Source organism: Pseudophryne corroboree, chromosome 1 (genome assembly GCF_028390025.1).
Source record: "Pseudophryne corroboree isolate aPseCor3 chromosome 1, aPseCor3.hap2, whole genome shotgun sequence".
NCBI classification, from domain to species: Eukaryota; Metazoa; Chordata; class Amphibia; order Anura; family Myobatrachidae; genus Pseudophryne; species Pseudophryne corroboree.
In genome coordinates, this window is record NC_086444.1 from 1008320144 (window position 1) to 1008332478 (window position 12335).

Sequence of the window (12335 nt, forward strand, 5' to 3'; positions counted from 1 at the left end):
GTGACTGAGAGAGGGTGACGCAGGGTAGAGGTTGACAGCAGTCGGTGCCAGCTGTGGGCAACGGAGAGAGGGTGACAAGGAGAGGTTGACGCCAGGTAGGGGGTGACAGTGAGAGGGTAGAGCAGTCTGTGCCAGCTGTGGGTAACGGAGAGAGGGTGATGACGGGGAGAGGGTGGCAGGGAGAGAGTGACAGCAGTCGGGGCCAGCTGTGGTTGACGGGGAGAGGGTGACAGCAGTCAGTGCCAGCTGTGGGTGATGTCGAGAGGGTGACATCAGGGAGAGGGTGACAGTGAGAGGGTACCAGCAGTCGGTGACAGTGAGATGGTGACAGGAAGAGGGTGACGCCAGGGAGAGCACATTACTGTCCCACTCTACCAGCAGTATAGAATACAACATAAGGAGTACAGCCCTGAGCCTTGGGTCCCTGATAAAGCATGGGTGAGCTCAGCCCATTACAAACTAAAGTACCCGCCACTCTCCCCCGCCGCAGTCCCCACCGCACATAGGCGTGCACAGCACATTTTATTAGGGGGTGCACCGTCGTAGAGGCGTGTCTAGTACCACCTACCTACTGGGCATGTCTAGTAACACCTATCAGGCGTGTCTAGCACCACTTATTGGCATTCTTTTCTATTCAATATGCACCTTACCTATATGGTGACTTCTCATAACGGGGAACCTCTGAAGAAATGTATCCTTCCTGGGCAGACAGCGTCTTCAGTCGGTAATCACTATTTATGTAGGAGATCACATGATCCGGAAGATGCCTGTTTGTGTAGGAATATAACCAATGTGATCATCATACAACATTGGTTCAACCAGACTTGTGTCACCTCCTACCCCCTACCCCACACCATTACCCCTTCCCTGCATCTCTCAGCCACACCATCATCTCCTCCCTGCGTCGTCTCCCAGCCACACCATCATCTCCTCCCTGCGTCGTCTCTCAGCCACACCATCAACTCCTCCCTGCGTCGTCTCTCAGCCACACCTTCATCTCCTCCCTGCGTTGTCTCTCAGCCACACCATCATCTCCCATCTGAATCTCTTGCAATACCCCTCACTTTGTCTCTCATTCTCCCCACTTCACTCTGTGCCTCTGAGGCTCCCACCCTTCTGTCTGTGCCTCTCAGTCGCCCGCCCTTCACTGTCTCTCAGCCTCATCAGTGGAGTTGGTGGGCCCAGCAGGAGAACACGGACAGGTGGGCGGCCGTTTGCGTTGTGTGACGTCATCAGGTCACATCGCAAGGTACACTGAGGCGGAGGAGTAGTGTGGAGCAGCGGGTAGGATGGGAGTAGAGGAGCATAGCAGGGGGGCAGGATGGGAGTAGAGGTGCGTACCAGGGGGGGCAGGATGGGAGAAGTGGTGCATAGCAGGGGGGTAGGAGGGGAGTAGTGGTGCGTAGCAGGGGGGTAGGATGGGAGTAGTGGTGCATAGCGGGGGCAGGATGGGAGTAGTGGTGCGTAGCAGGGGGGCAGGATGGGAGTAGTGGTGCATCGCAGGGGGGTAGGATGGGAGTAGTGGTGCGTAGCAGGGGGGTAGGATGGGAGTAGTGGTGAGTAGCAGGGGGGCGGTTCAGGTATGAATGGTCGACCATGTTATGGTCGACAGTCATTAGGTCGACCACTATTGGTCGACATTGACATGGTCGACATGGACACATGGTCGACACATGAAAATAGTCGACACATGAAAGGTCGACCTATGAAAAGGTCGACATGAGTTTTTTTACTTTTTTTGGTGTCGTTTTTTGCGTAAAGTGACTGGGAACCCCAATTAGTGCACCGCGTCCCCTCGCATGGCTCGCTTCACTCGCCATGCTTCGGGCATGGTGCCTTCGCTCCGCTACCGCTTCGCTCGGCACACTTTACCGTTCCAATCGTAGTCCATGTTGATCGTAAAGTATGGAAAAGTTCCCCAAAAGAAAAAAAAGTTAAAAAATTCATGTCGACCTTTTCATGTGTCGACCTTTCATGTGTAAACCATGTGTCAATGTCGACCATGTCAATGTCGACCAATAGTGGTCGACCTAATGACTGTCGACCATAACATGGTCGACCATGTGAACGGATACCCAGGGGGGCAGGATGGGAGTAGTGGTGCGTAGCAGGGGGGTAGGAATGGGAGTAGTGGTGCGGAGCAGGGGGGCAGGATGGGAGTAGTGGTGCGTAGCAGGGGGGGCAGGATGGGAGTAGTGGTGCGTAGCAGGGGGGTAGGATGGGAGTAGTGGTGCGTAGCAGGGGGCCAGGATGGGAGTAGTGATGTGGGGCAGGATGGGAGTAACGGTGCTGAGTTGGTGGGGTGTTGGGCAGGATGGGAGCAGTGCTGGGAAGGAGCGCGCAGTTCAGCGGGAATGACATCTCACCTGTAGCTCCCGGCTCCGGCCGCGATCTCTCCCTCCTGTTTAAAAGCGACTCTCCTTTGCTCTTGCTGCCTCACACCAGGCAGACGAGCAGTCCGTGCGCCCACCTCACATGTAGCTCCCGGTCCTGGCCGCGATCTCGCGTCTCTGCTCTTGCTGCCTCACACTAGGCAGATGAGGAGTCCGTGCGCCGTCCGTGTGTGTGTGTGGGGTGGGGAGGGGTGGAGAGCGGGCTTAGCCGAGTGGAAAGGGTATTGCGGTGGCGGCTCCTTTCTCCCCTCTGCCTCTGGCTGGACTTCATTACCACGGGATGGGAGGGCGGGGAGCTAATAGGCGGCTGCACATGTAGATGATGTGTATGAAAAACTACACGCTTTGTGTCTTGTCCCCCCTTCCTCCAGCCCCTTAATTCGCGACTGGCCAATGACATCGGTGGTAGTGACAGGGGTGTGCTTTCATTTAGGCTGAAAGCACGCCTCCTGTCAAAGAGGCACTTATAGTAAGTGCCGCTTCTGCTGATTTTTTTTAATGGGCTTTCACTGCCCAAAGCTTAGCCCCCCCCCAGCTTCCGGCCATTTCATATTGATAGCGGGAGGCACTGACAGCAGTGCCATTACAGACCGTTTTTTCACACGTAAAAAAAATTAAAATAATATAAAGGCTAAAGCAGATAGTTATGACACAGAATATGTGTCATAAATATCTTCTTTACATTATTTTAATCATTAATGACAGAGGCGGCACTGCCTCCCCTGACTCCCCTGACTGCATGTCCCTGGTTAGACAATACTAGGCCTTTCACTGGTGCAAACAAGGCAAAAAAATACAGATTAAGGGGCTAATTCAGTAAGGATTGCAAATTCTGCTAATTAGAACACATCGCAATTTCTGCTTGTTAGCAGAAATTAGGGATGCCTCCTGCTGGCGCAGCTTAGCTTCACCCGCAGGAGGCCTGCCACCATGTACCCGATTGCGGCGGCTGCGAGTGACGTCATGCAGCCACCGCGATCACGCCCCCGCTCATGCCGGCACGCCCTCCCCCCCCATTTACAGGCCATGCCCCCACAACGCTCCGTCTCTGCCTAGGAAACGGAGCGTTGCCCCCTCCTCCTCGCCCCGCGAATGCCTCTGTCTTATTGACAGGAAGAGGCGTTCGCAATTTCTGTTGCGCATGCACTCGCGGGGCGAACACAATAATTCCGTACCTGACTTAGCCCCTAAGCCCACATTTCCAGAAATTAAGGGCTTGGTGGCACATTTACAGAGATAATATACTTTCGATGCATTTCATTAATGTATATACATTTGCTTTTCAGATGCATATATTTACCTGTATGGTCAGTTTGTCACTCATGTTAATGCATGGCAAATTAATTGTGCTGCGTTCTTAAATTGTATAACACATTGGAGGAAACAGCACCACTGACTTATATTTGACCTCCTGTTAATGCAGTGCCAAATTAGCAAGTAGATTGTGATCTAGTTTGTAAAAGGCAATGTCTTAGCTGATGATTTTGTGATTGCAATGTGTTGTAAATTATTATATATTGGAACTTGTTTTTTATATATGCTCTTTATTTTATTTTTTTCCAATAGGAAGAAAATGCAAATCTCCTTCAGCCTGGTAAATTAGAAAATAACATTGTTCCCAAAAATGAATTCCAACCAGTGGTTGTTTGGCCCCATGTTGAGGGTGTAGAGGTAGACCTCGAGTCTATCCGCAGGAAAAATAAGGTCCAAAATGAGCAAGATCGTTTGGATGGGAAGGCTAATAATCAGAAGAACGTTGTGCAACGAGAGTTTCTTACTTTTAAACCTCAGAAACATGTGTATCCAGAACCAGTGGTTCGTTCTGGAGTCCTGGGAAATTTTGAACCCAAAGAACCAGAGCCTCAAGGTGTGGTCGGAGGCCCGGGAGAGGAAGGAAAGCCATTTATTTTGGGTTCTGACTACAAGGAATCTGTCCAGGCCAGCATTAAAGAATTTGGATTTAACATGGTTGCCAGTGACATGATCTCATTAGATCGAACAATTAATGACCTGCGTCATGAAGAGTAAGTATATTAATTTTCTATCAGTCTCCAATCTTCAGGGTAGTCACACACACAAATAAATAAATAAATAAATAACATTTCTCTTTCCAAAAGAGCTTGCAACCTAAATTTTCACTATCTGGAAGTGTAATCACAGCTAAAGAAAGTAATATTTTGTCCACCTCCTTATTAGTTTAGTAGTGTACACACACATTATTACTAGTTATTTATATAGCGCATACATATTCTGCAGCACTTTACAGAAAGAATATTTGGCCAGTCGCATCAGTCCCTGCCCAAGTGGAGCTTACAATCTATATTCTGTACCACATGTACACGCACACACATACACACTAGGGTTCATTTTGTTTGGCGCCAGTTAGCCTACTAGTATTTTTTGGGGGGATTGTGGGAGGAAACCCATGCAAGCACGGGAAAATATACAAACTCCACACAGTTGGGGCCATAGTGGAAAATTAACCCATGACTGCTGTGAGGCAGTAATGCTAACCATTACATCGGCCGTGCTGCACATATTTGTTCTCAGTTATATTAATAAACCAGTTTATTTTCTTTCATGGAGTTTTACTTTGTACTCTGGATAAAGCTACCAACTTGTGGTCTATGGCTGATGAAGCAGCATTGTCATGTCTTTCAAGATAATGTCTAGAAAGCTATAGGTTTCATTGGTGCCAATCTGCATGAAACTTTTTAAACGTTCCGTTCCGTGCAGCATTTGTGGAAAGAGTTCAAAGCAGTCATGTCAGATGCGGTTTCATAGGAATCCCTTTTATTTAGCATGTCAAAGAGCGCTTTGGGTCAGTAAGAGCAGTTAGCTTTAAATGCACTGTGCTTTTCCACAAGTGATCACAATTCATGTAAAATGTAACTGACGCCGGCATCCTGACACTGCTCGGAATGCTGGCACTGGCACCCCGAATGAGATCATAATCCCCGCGCCGGCATCCCAACAGCTGGGATCCTGAACGAGTGACTGCCGGCCGCTGGAGAGGCAAGCCACGGGAGGGGGAGAGGTCAGGTTTAGGCTGAATGGGGAGGGTTACGGTTAGGCTGCAGGAAGGGGAGGTTAGGTTTATGCTGTCGGGGGGGGGGGTTAGGTTTAGGCACCCCCCGGGGAGGGTTAGGGCTATGCTGTGGGGGGGAGGGGGGGTTAGGTGTATGCTGCAGGAAGGGAGGGTTATGGTTAGGCTGCAAGAAGGGGGGTTAGGATTAGGCTGCGGGAAAGGGGGGGTTTAAGTTTAGCCACCACCGGGGAGGGTTAGACTGTGGGAAGGAGGTGTTAGGTTTAGGCACCCCTGGGGAGGGTTAGGGTTAGGCTGTGGGGGGAGGGGGGGTTAGGTGTAGGCCACGGGAAGGGAGGGTTGTGGTTAAGCTGCGGGAAGGGGCGGGGTTAGGTTTATCCACCACCGGGGAGGGTTAGGGTTAGGCTGCAGGGAGGGGTCTATTTACGCTGCGGTAAGTGTGCTTAAAATTTTTGAATCGTTCCTACTTTGCTCAGTTTTATTTGCTGCAGACTTGTTTTTATAAATGATCCAACTACATAGCCTTATAATTACTTCCTGCCAAGCTGTTTTCTGCTATTTAACAAAGCGTTCTCCATTTTTGGTTCCAGTGGTCCTTTACATACTTTAAGTATATTTAACAGTGAATTCATACATTTTAATTCCCATCTTACTTCTGGCTTATCGTTGTGGGAATAAGTATTCACTGCTCTTATTGCCTTTTAAACATAAGGGCAGAATGTAATGGCGCCTGAGTTTGGCCGGCATGCTGGTTTCTGTCCAAAATCGGACATGGCAAGTGATTGCCCTTTTAAAAAAAACACGTCCGAGTTTGGCCGGGATTCTGCACGTCGGCCGAACTCGGACGCCATTACATCCTGCCCTAAATGTTTACACTCCCAACCTGGTCACTCTCCCCATTTATTGTATTTTTTTCTTTAATATATTGCTATACTTTATTTCTCTGACGTCCTAAGTGGATGCTGGGACTCCGTAAGGACCATGGGGAATAGCGGCTCCGCAGGAGACTGGGCACAACTAAAAGAAAGCTTTAGGTCTAGCTGGTGTGCACTGGCTCCTCCCTCTATGACCCTCCTCCAGACCTCAGTTAGAATCTTGTGCCCGGCTGAGCTGGATGCACACTAGGGGCTCTCCTGAGCTCCTAGAAAAGAAAGTATATTTTAGGTTTTTTATTTTCAGTGAGATCTGCTGGCAACAGACTCACTGCTACGAGGGACTAAGGGGAGAAGAAGCGAACCTACCTGCTTGCAGCTAGCTTGGGCTTCTTAGGCTACTGGACACCATTAGCTCCAGAGGGATCGAACACAGGACCCGACCTCGATCGTCCGGAGCCGCGCCGCCGTCCCCCTTACAGAGCCAGAAGCAAGAAGATGGTCCTGAAAATCGGCGGCAGAAGACTTCGGTCTTCAACAAGGTAGCGCACAGCACTGCAGCTGTGCGCCATTGCTCCTCATGCACACCTCACACTCCGGTCACTGATGGGTGCAGGGCGCTGGGGGGGGGGGGGGGGGGCGCGCGCCCCCTGAGCAGCAATATTAACAAAAAAATCACAATATATAGTCCTAGAGGCTATATATGTGAAAAATACCCCTGCCAGAGATCCATAAAAAAGCGTGAGAAAGTCCGCCGAAAAAGGGGCGGGGCTATCTCCCTCAGCACACTGGCGCCATTTTCCCTCACAGCTCAGCTGGAAGGATCGCTCCCAGGCTCTCCCCTGCAGTTTCAAGACTACAAAGGGTAAAAAAGAGAGGGGGGGCACTAAATTTAGGCGCAGCAGTATATATATAAGCAGCTATAAGGGAAAATCACTCAGTTATAGTGTTCATCCCTGTGTTATATAGCGCTCTGGTGTGTGCTGGCATACTCTCTCTCTGTCTCCCCAAAGGGCTTTGTGGGGTCCTGTCCTCTGTCAGAGCATTCCCTGTGTGTGTGCGGTGTGTCGGTACGGCTGTGTCGACATGTTTGATGAGGAGGCTTATGTGGAGGCGGAGCAGATGCCGATAAATGTGATGTCACCCCCTACGGGGCCGACACCTGAGTGGATGGACTTGTGGAAGGACTTACGTGAAAGTGTCAACTCCTTGCATAAAAGGTTTGACGACATACCAAATATGGGACAGCCGGCTTCTCAGCCTGTGCCTGCCCAGGCGTCTCAAAAGCCATCAGGGGCTCTAAAACGCCCGCTACCTCAGATGGCAGACACAGATGTCGACACGGATACTGACTCCAGTGTCGACGACGATGAGACTAATGTAACTTCCAATAGGGCCACACGTTACATGATTGAGGCAATGAAAAATGTGTTGCACATTTCTGATGTTACCCCAGGAACCACAAAAAAGGGTATTATGTTTGGAGAGAAAAAACTACCAGTAGTTTTTCCCCCATCTGAGGAATTAAATGAAGTGTGTGAAGAAGCGTGGGCTTCCCCCGATAAGAAACTGGTAATTTCTAAAAGGTTACTAATGGCGTACCCTTTCCCGCCAGAGGATAGGTCACGTTGGGAAACATCCCCTAGGATGGATAAAGCGCTCACACGCTTGTCAAAGAAGGTGGCACTACCGTCTCCGGATACGGCCGCCCTAAAGGAGCCTGCTGATAGGAAGCAGGAGGCTATCCTGAAGTCTGTATATACACGCACAGGTATTATACTGAGACCAGCTATTGCTTCAGCATGGATGTGCAGTGCTGCAGCTGCGTGGTCAGATTCCCTGTCGGAAAATATTGATACCCTAGACAGGGACACTATATTGCTAATCGTAGAGCATATTAAAGACGCAGTCTTATACATGAGAGATGCACAGAGGGATATTTGCCGGCTGGCATCTAAAATAAGTGCAATGTCCATTTCTGCCAGGAGAGGGTTATGGACTCGGCAGTGGACAGGTGATGCAGATTCTAAAAGGCACATGGAAGTTTTGCCTTATAAGGGTGAGGAGTTCGGGGATGGTCTCTCGGACCTCGTTTCCACAGCAACAGCTGGGAAGTCTACATTTTTACCCCATGTTCCCTCACAGCCAAAGAAAGCACCGTATTATCAGGTACAGTCCTTTCGGCCCCATAAGGGCAAGCGGGTTAAAGGCGCGTCCTTTCTGCCTAGAGGCAGAGGTAGAGGGAAAAAGCTGCAGCATACAGCCAGTTCCCAGGAGCAAAAGTCCTCCCCCGCTTCCTCCAAGTCCGCCGCATGACGCTGGGGCTCCACAGGCGGAGCAAGGTACGGTGGGGGCCCGTCTCAAAAACTTCAGCAATCAGTGGGCTCGCTCACGGGTGGATCCCTGGATCCTTCAAATAGTATCTCAGGGGTACAAGCTGGAATTCGAGACGTCTCCCCCCCGCCGTTTCCTCAAATCTGCCTTGCCTACAACTCCCTCAGGCAGGAAGGCAGTGTTAGAGGCAATACACAAGCTGTATTCCCAGCAGGTGATAGTCAAGGTGCCCCTCCTTCAACAAGGACGGGGTTACTATTCCACAATGTTTGTGGTACCGTAACCGGACGGTTCGGTGAGACCCATTTTAAATTTGATATCCTTGAACACATATATAAAAAAATTCAAGTTCAAGATGGAATCGCTCAGGGCGGTTATTGCAAGCCTGGACGAGGGGGATTACATGGTATCACTGGACATCAAGGATGCTTACCTGCATGTCCCCAGGATTGTCATTACCAATTCCAGACGTTGCCGTTTGGTCTGTCCACGGCACCGAGGGTATTTACCAAGGTAATGGCCGAAATGATGATACTCCTTTGAAAAAAGGAAGTTTTAATTATCCCGTACTTGGACGATCTCCTGATAAAGGCGAGGTCCAGGGAGCAGTTGTTGGTTGGGGTAGTACTATCTCGGGAGGTGCTACAACAGCACGGTTGGATTCTAAATATTCCAAAGTCACAGCTGGTCCCTACGACACGTCTACTGTTCCTGGGGATGGTTCTGGACACAGAAAAAAGTGTTTCTCCCGGAGGAGAAGGCCACGGAGCGGTCATCTCTAGTCAGAGGCCTCCTAAAACCAAAACAGGTGTCGGTGCATCACTGCACGCGAGTCCTGGGAAAAATGGTAGCTTCCTACGAAGCAATTCCATTCGGCAGGTTCCATGCAAGGACTTTTCAGTGGGATCTGTTGGACAAGTGGTCCGGATCGCATCTTCAGATGCATCGGCTGATAACCCTGTCTCCAAGGACCAGGGTGTCTCTGCTGTGGTGGCTGCAAAGTGCTCATCTTCAAGAGGGCCGCAGATTCGGCATACAGGACTGGGTCCTGGTGACCACGGATGCCAGCCTTCGAGGCTGGGGGGCAGTCACACAGGGAAGAAACTTCCAAGGACTATGGTCAAGTCAGGAGACTTCCCTACATATAAATATTCTGGAACTGAGGGCCATTTACAATGCCCTAAGTCAGGCAAAACCCCTGCTTCAAAACCAGCCGGTACTGATCCAGTCAGACAACATCACGGCAGTCGCCCATGTAAACCGACATTGCGGCACAAGAAGCAGGACGGCGATGGCAGAAGCCACAAGGATTCTCCGATGGGCGGAAAATCACGTGTTAGCACTGTCAGCAGTGTGCATTCCGGGAGTGGACAACTGGGAAGCAGACTTCCTCAGCAGGCACGACCTCCACCCGGGAGAGTGGGGACTTCATCCAGAAGTCTTCCAACTGATTGTAAACCGTTGGGAAAGGCCACAGGTGGACATGATGGCGTCCCGCCTAAACAAAAAGCTAGAAAGATATTGCGCCAGGTCAAGAGACCCTCAGGCGATAGCTGTGGACGCTCTAGTGACACCGTGGGTGTACCGGTCGGTTTATGTGTTCCCTCCTCTTCCTCTCATACCCAAGGTACTGAGGATAATAAGGAGAAGAGGAGTAAGAACTATACTCATTGTTCCGGATTGGCCAAGAAGAGCTTGGTACCCGGAACTTCAAGAAATGATCTCAGAGGACCCATGGCCTCTGCCGCTCAGACAGGACCTGCTGCAGCAGGGGCCCTGTCTGTTCCAAGACTTACCGTGGCTGCGTTTGACGGCATGGTGGTTGAACACCGGATCCTGAAGGAAAAGGGCATTCCGGAGGAAGTCATTCCTACGCTGATTAAAGCTAGGAAAGAAGTGACCGCTAACCATTATCACCGCATTTGGCGAAAATATGTTGCGTGGGGTGAGGCCAGGAAGGCCCCAACGGAGGAATTTCAGCTGGGCCGTTTTCTGCACTTCCTACAGTCAGGGGTGACTATGGGCCTAAAATTGGGTTCCATTAAGGTCCAGATTTCGGCTCTATCGATTTTCTTCCAGAGAGAACTGGCTTCACTACCTGAAGTTCAGACTTTTGTTAAGGGGGTGCTGCATATTCAGCCCCTTTTTGTGCCTCCAGTGGCACCTTGGGATCTCAACGTGGTGTTGGATTTCCTAAAATTCACATTGGTTTGAGCCACTTAAAACCGTGGAATTAAAATATCTCACGTGGAAAGTGGTCATGCTGTTGGCCTTGGCTTCGGCCAGGCGTGTGTCAGAATTGGCGGCTTTGTCATGTAAAAGCCCTTATCTGATTTTCCATATGGATAGGGCAGAATTGAGGACTCGTCCCCAGTTTCTCCCTAAGGTGGTATCAGCCTTTCATTTGAACCAACCTATCGTGGTGCCTGCGGCTACTACAGACTTGGAGGTTTCCAAGTTGTTGGACGTAGTCAGGGCCCTGAGGATTTATGTTTCCAGAACGCTAGTGTCAGGAAAACTGACTCGTTGTTTATCCTGTATGCACCCAACAAGCTGGGTGCTCCTGCTTCAAAGCAGACTATTGCTCGCTGGATCTGTAGTACGATTCAGCTTGCACATTCTGCGGCTGGACTGCCGCATCCTAAATCAGTGAAAGCCCATTCCACGAGGAAGGTGGGCTCTTCTTGGGCGGCTGCCCGAGGGGCCTCGGCTCTACAACTTTGCCGAGCAGCTACTTGGTCGGGGTCAAACACATTTGCTAAATTCTACAAGTTTGACACCCTGGCTGAGGAGGACCTAGAGTTTGCCCATTCGGTGCTGCAGAGTCATCCGCACTTTCCCGCCCGTTTGGGAGCTTTGGTATAATCCCCATGGTCCTTACGGAGTCCCAGCATCCACTTAGGACGTCAGAGAAAATAAGATTTTACTCACCGGTAAATCTATTTCTCGTAGTCCGTAGTGGATGCTGGGCGCCCATCCCAAGTGCGGATTGTCTGCAATACTTGTATATAGTTATTGTTTAACTAAAGGGTTATTGTTGAGCCATCTGTTGAGAGGCTCAGTTGTTGTTCATACTGTTAACTGGGTATAGTATCACGAGTTATACGGTGTGATTGGTGTGGCTGGTATGAGTCTTACCCGGGATTCAAAATCCTTCCTTATTGTGTCAGCTCTTCCGGGCACAGTATCCTAACTGAGGTCTGGAGGAGGGTCATAGAGGGAGGAGCCAGTGCACACCAGCTAGACCTAAAGCTTTCTTTTAGTTGTGCCCAGTCTCCTGCGGAGCCGCTATTCCCCATGGTCCTTACGGAGTCCAAGCATCCACTACGGACTACGAGAAATAGATTTACCGGTGAGTAAAATCTTATTTCTCTGACGTCCTAGTGGATGCTAGGTACTCCGTAAGGACCATGGGGTATAGACGGGCTCCGCAGGAGACTGGGCACTCTTAAAAGAAAGATTAGGTACTATATCTGGTGTGCACTGGCTCCTCCCTCTATGCCCCTTCTCCAGACCTCAGTTAGTATCTGTGCCCGGCCAGAGCTGGATGCACCCTAGGGGCTCTCCTGAGCTTCCTAGAAAAGAAAGTATTTGTTAGGTTTTTTATTTTCAGTGAGATCTGCTGGCAACAGACTCACTGCTACGTGGGACTGAGGGGAGAGAAGCGAACCTACCTGCTTGCAGCTAGCT

At 50.3% G+C, this 12335-nt stretch overlaps 1 protein-coding gene across 2 annotated transcripts in view; it reads left to right on the forward strand.

Annotated features, from left to right (window-relative positions):
* The window catches only part of GALNT7 (polypeptide N-acetylgalactosaminyltransferase 7), a 364753-nt gene that overhangs the window by 99720 nt on the left and 252698 nt on the right, over window positions 1–12335 (forward strand). For both annotated transcript variants that reach the window (XM_063920638.1, XM_063920637.1), the window contains exon 2: window positions 3960–4417. In XM_063920638.1, coding sequence (XP_063776708.1) covers window positions 3960–4417 — 458 coding nt within the window. The remainder of the gene's footprint in view (window positions 1–3959; window positions 4418–12335) is intronic.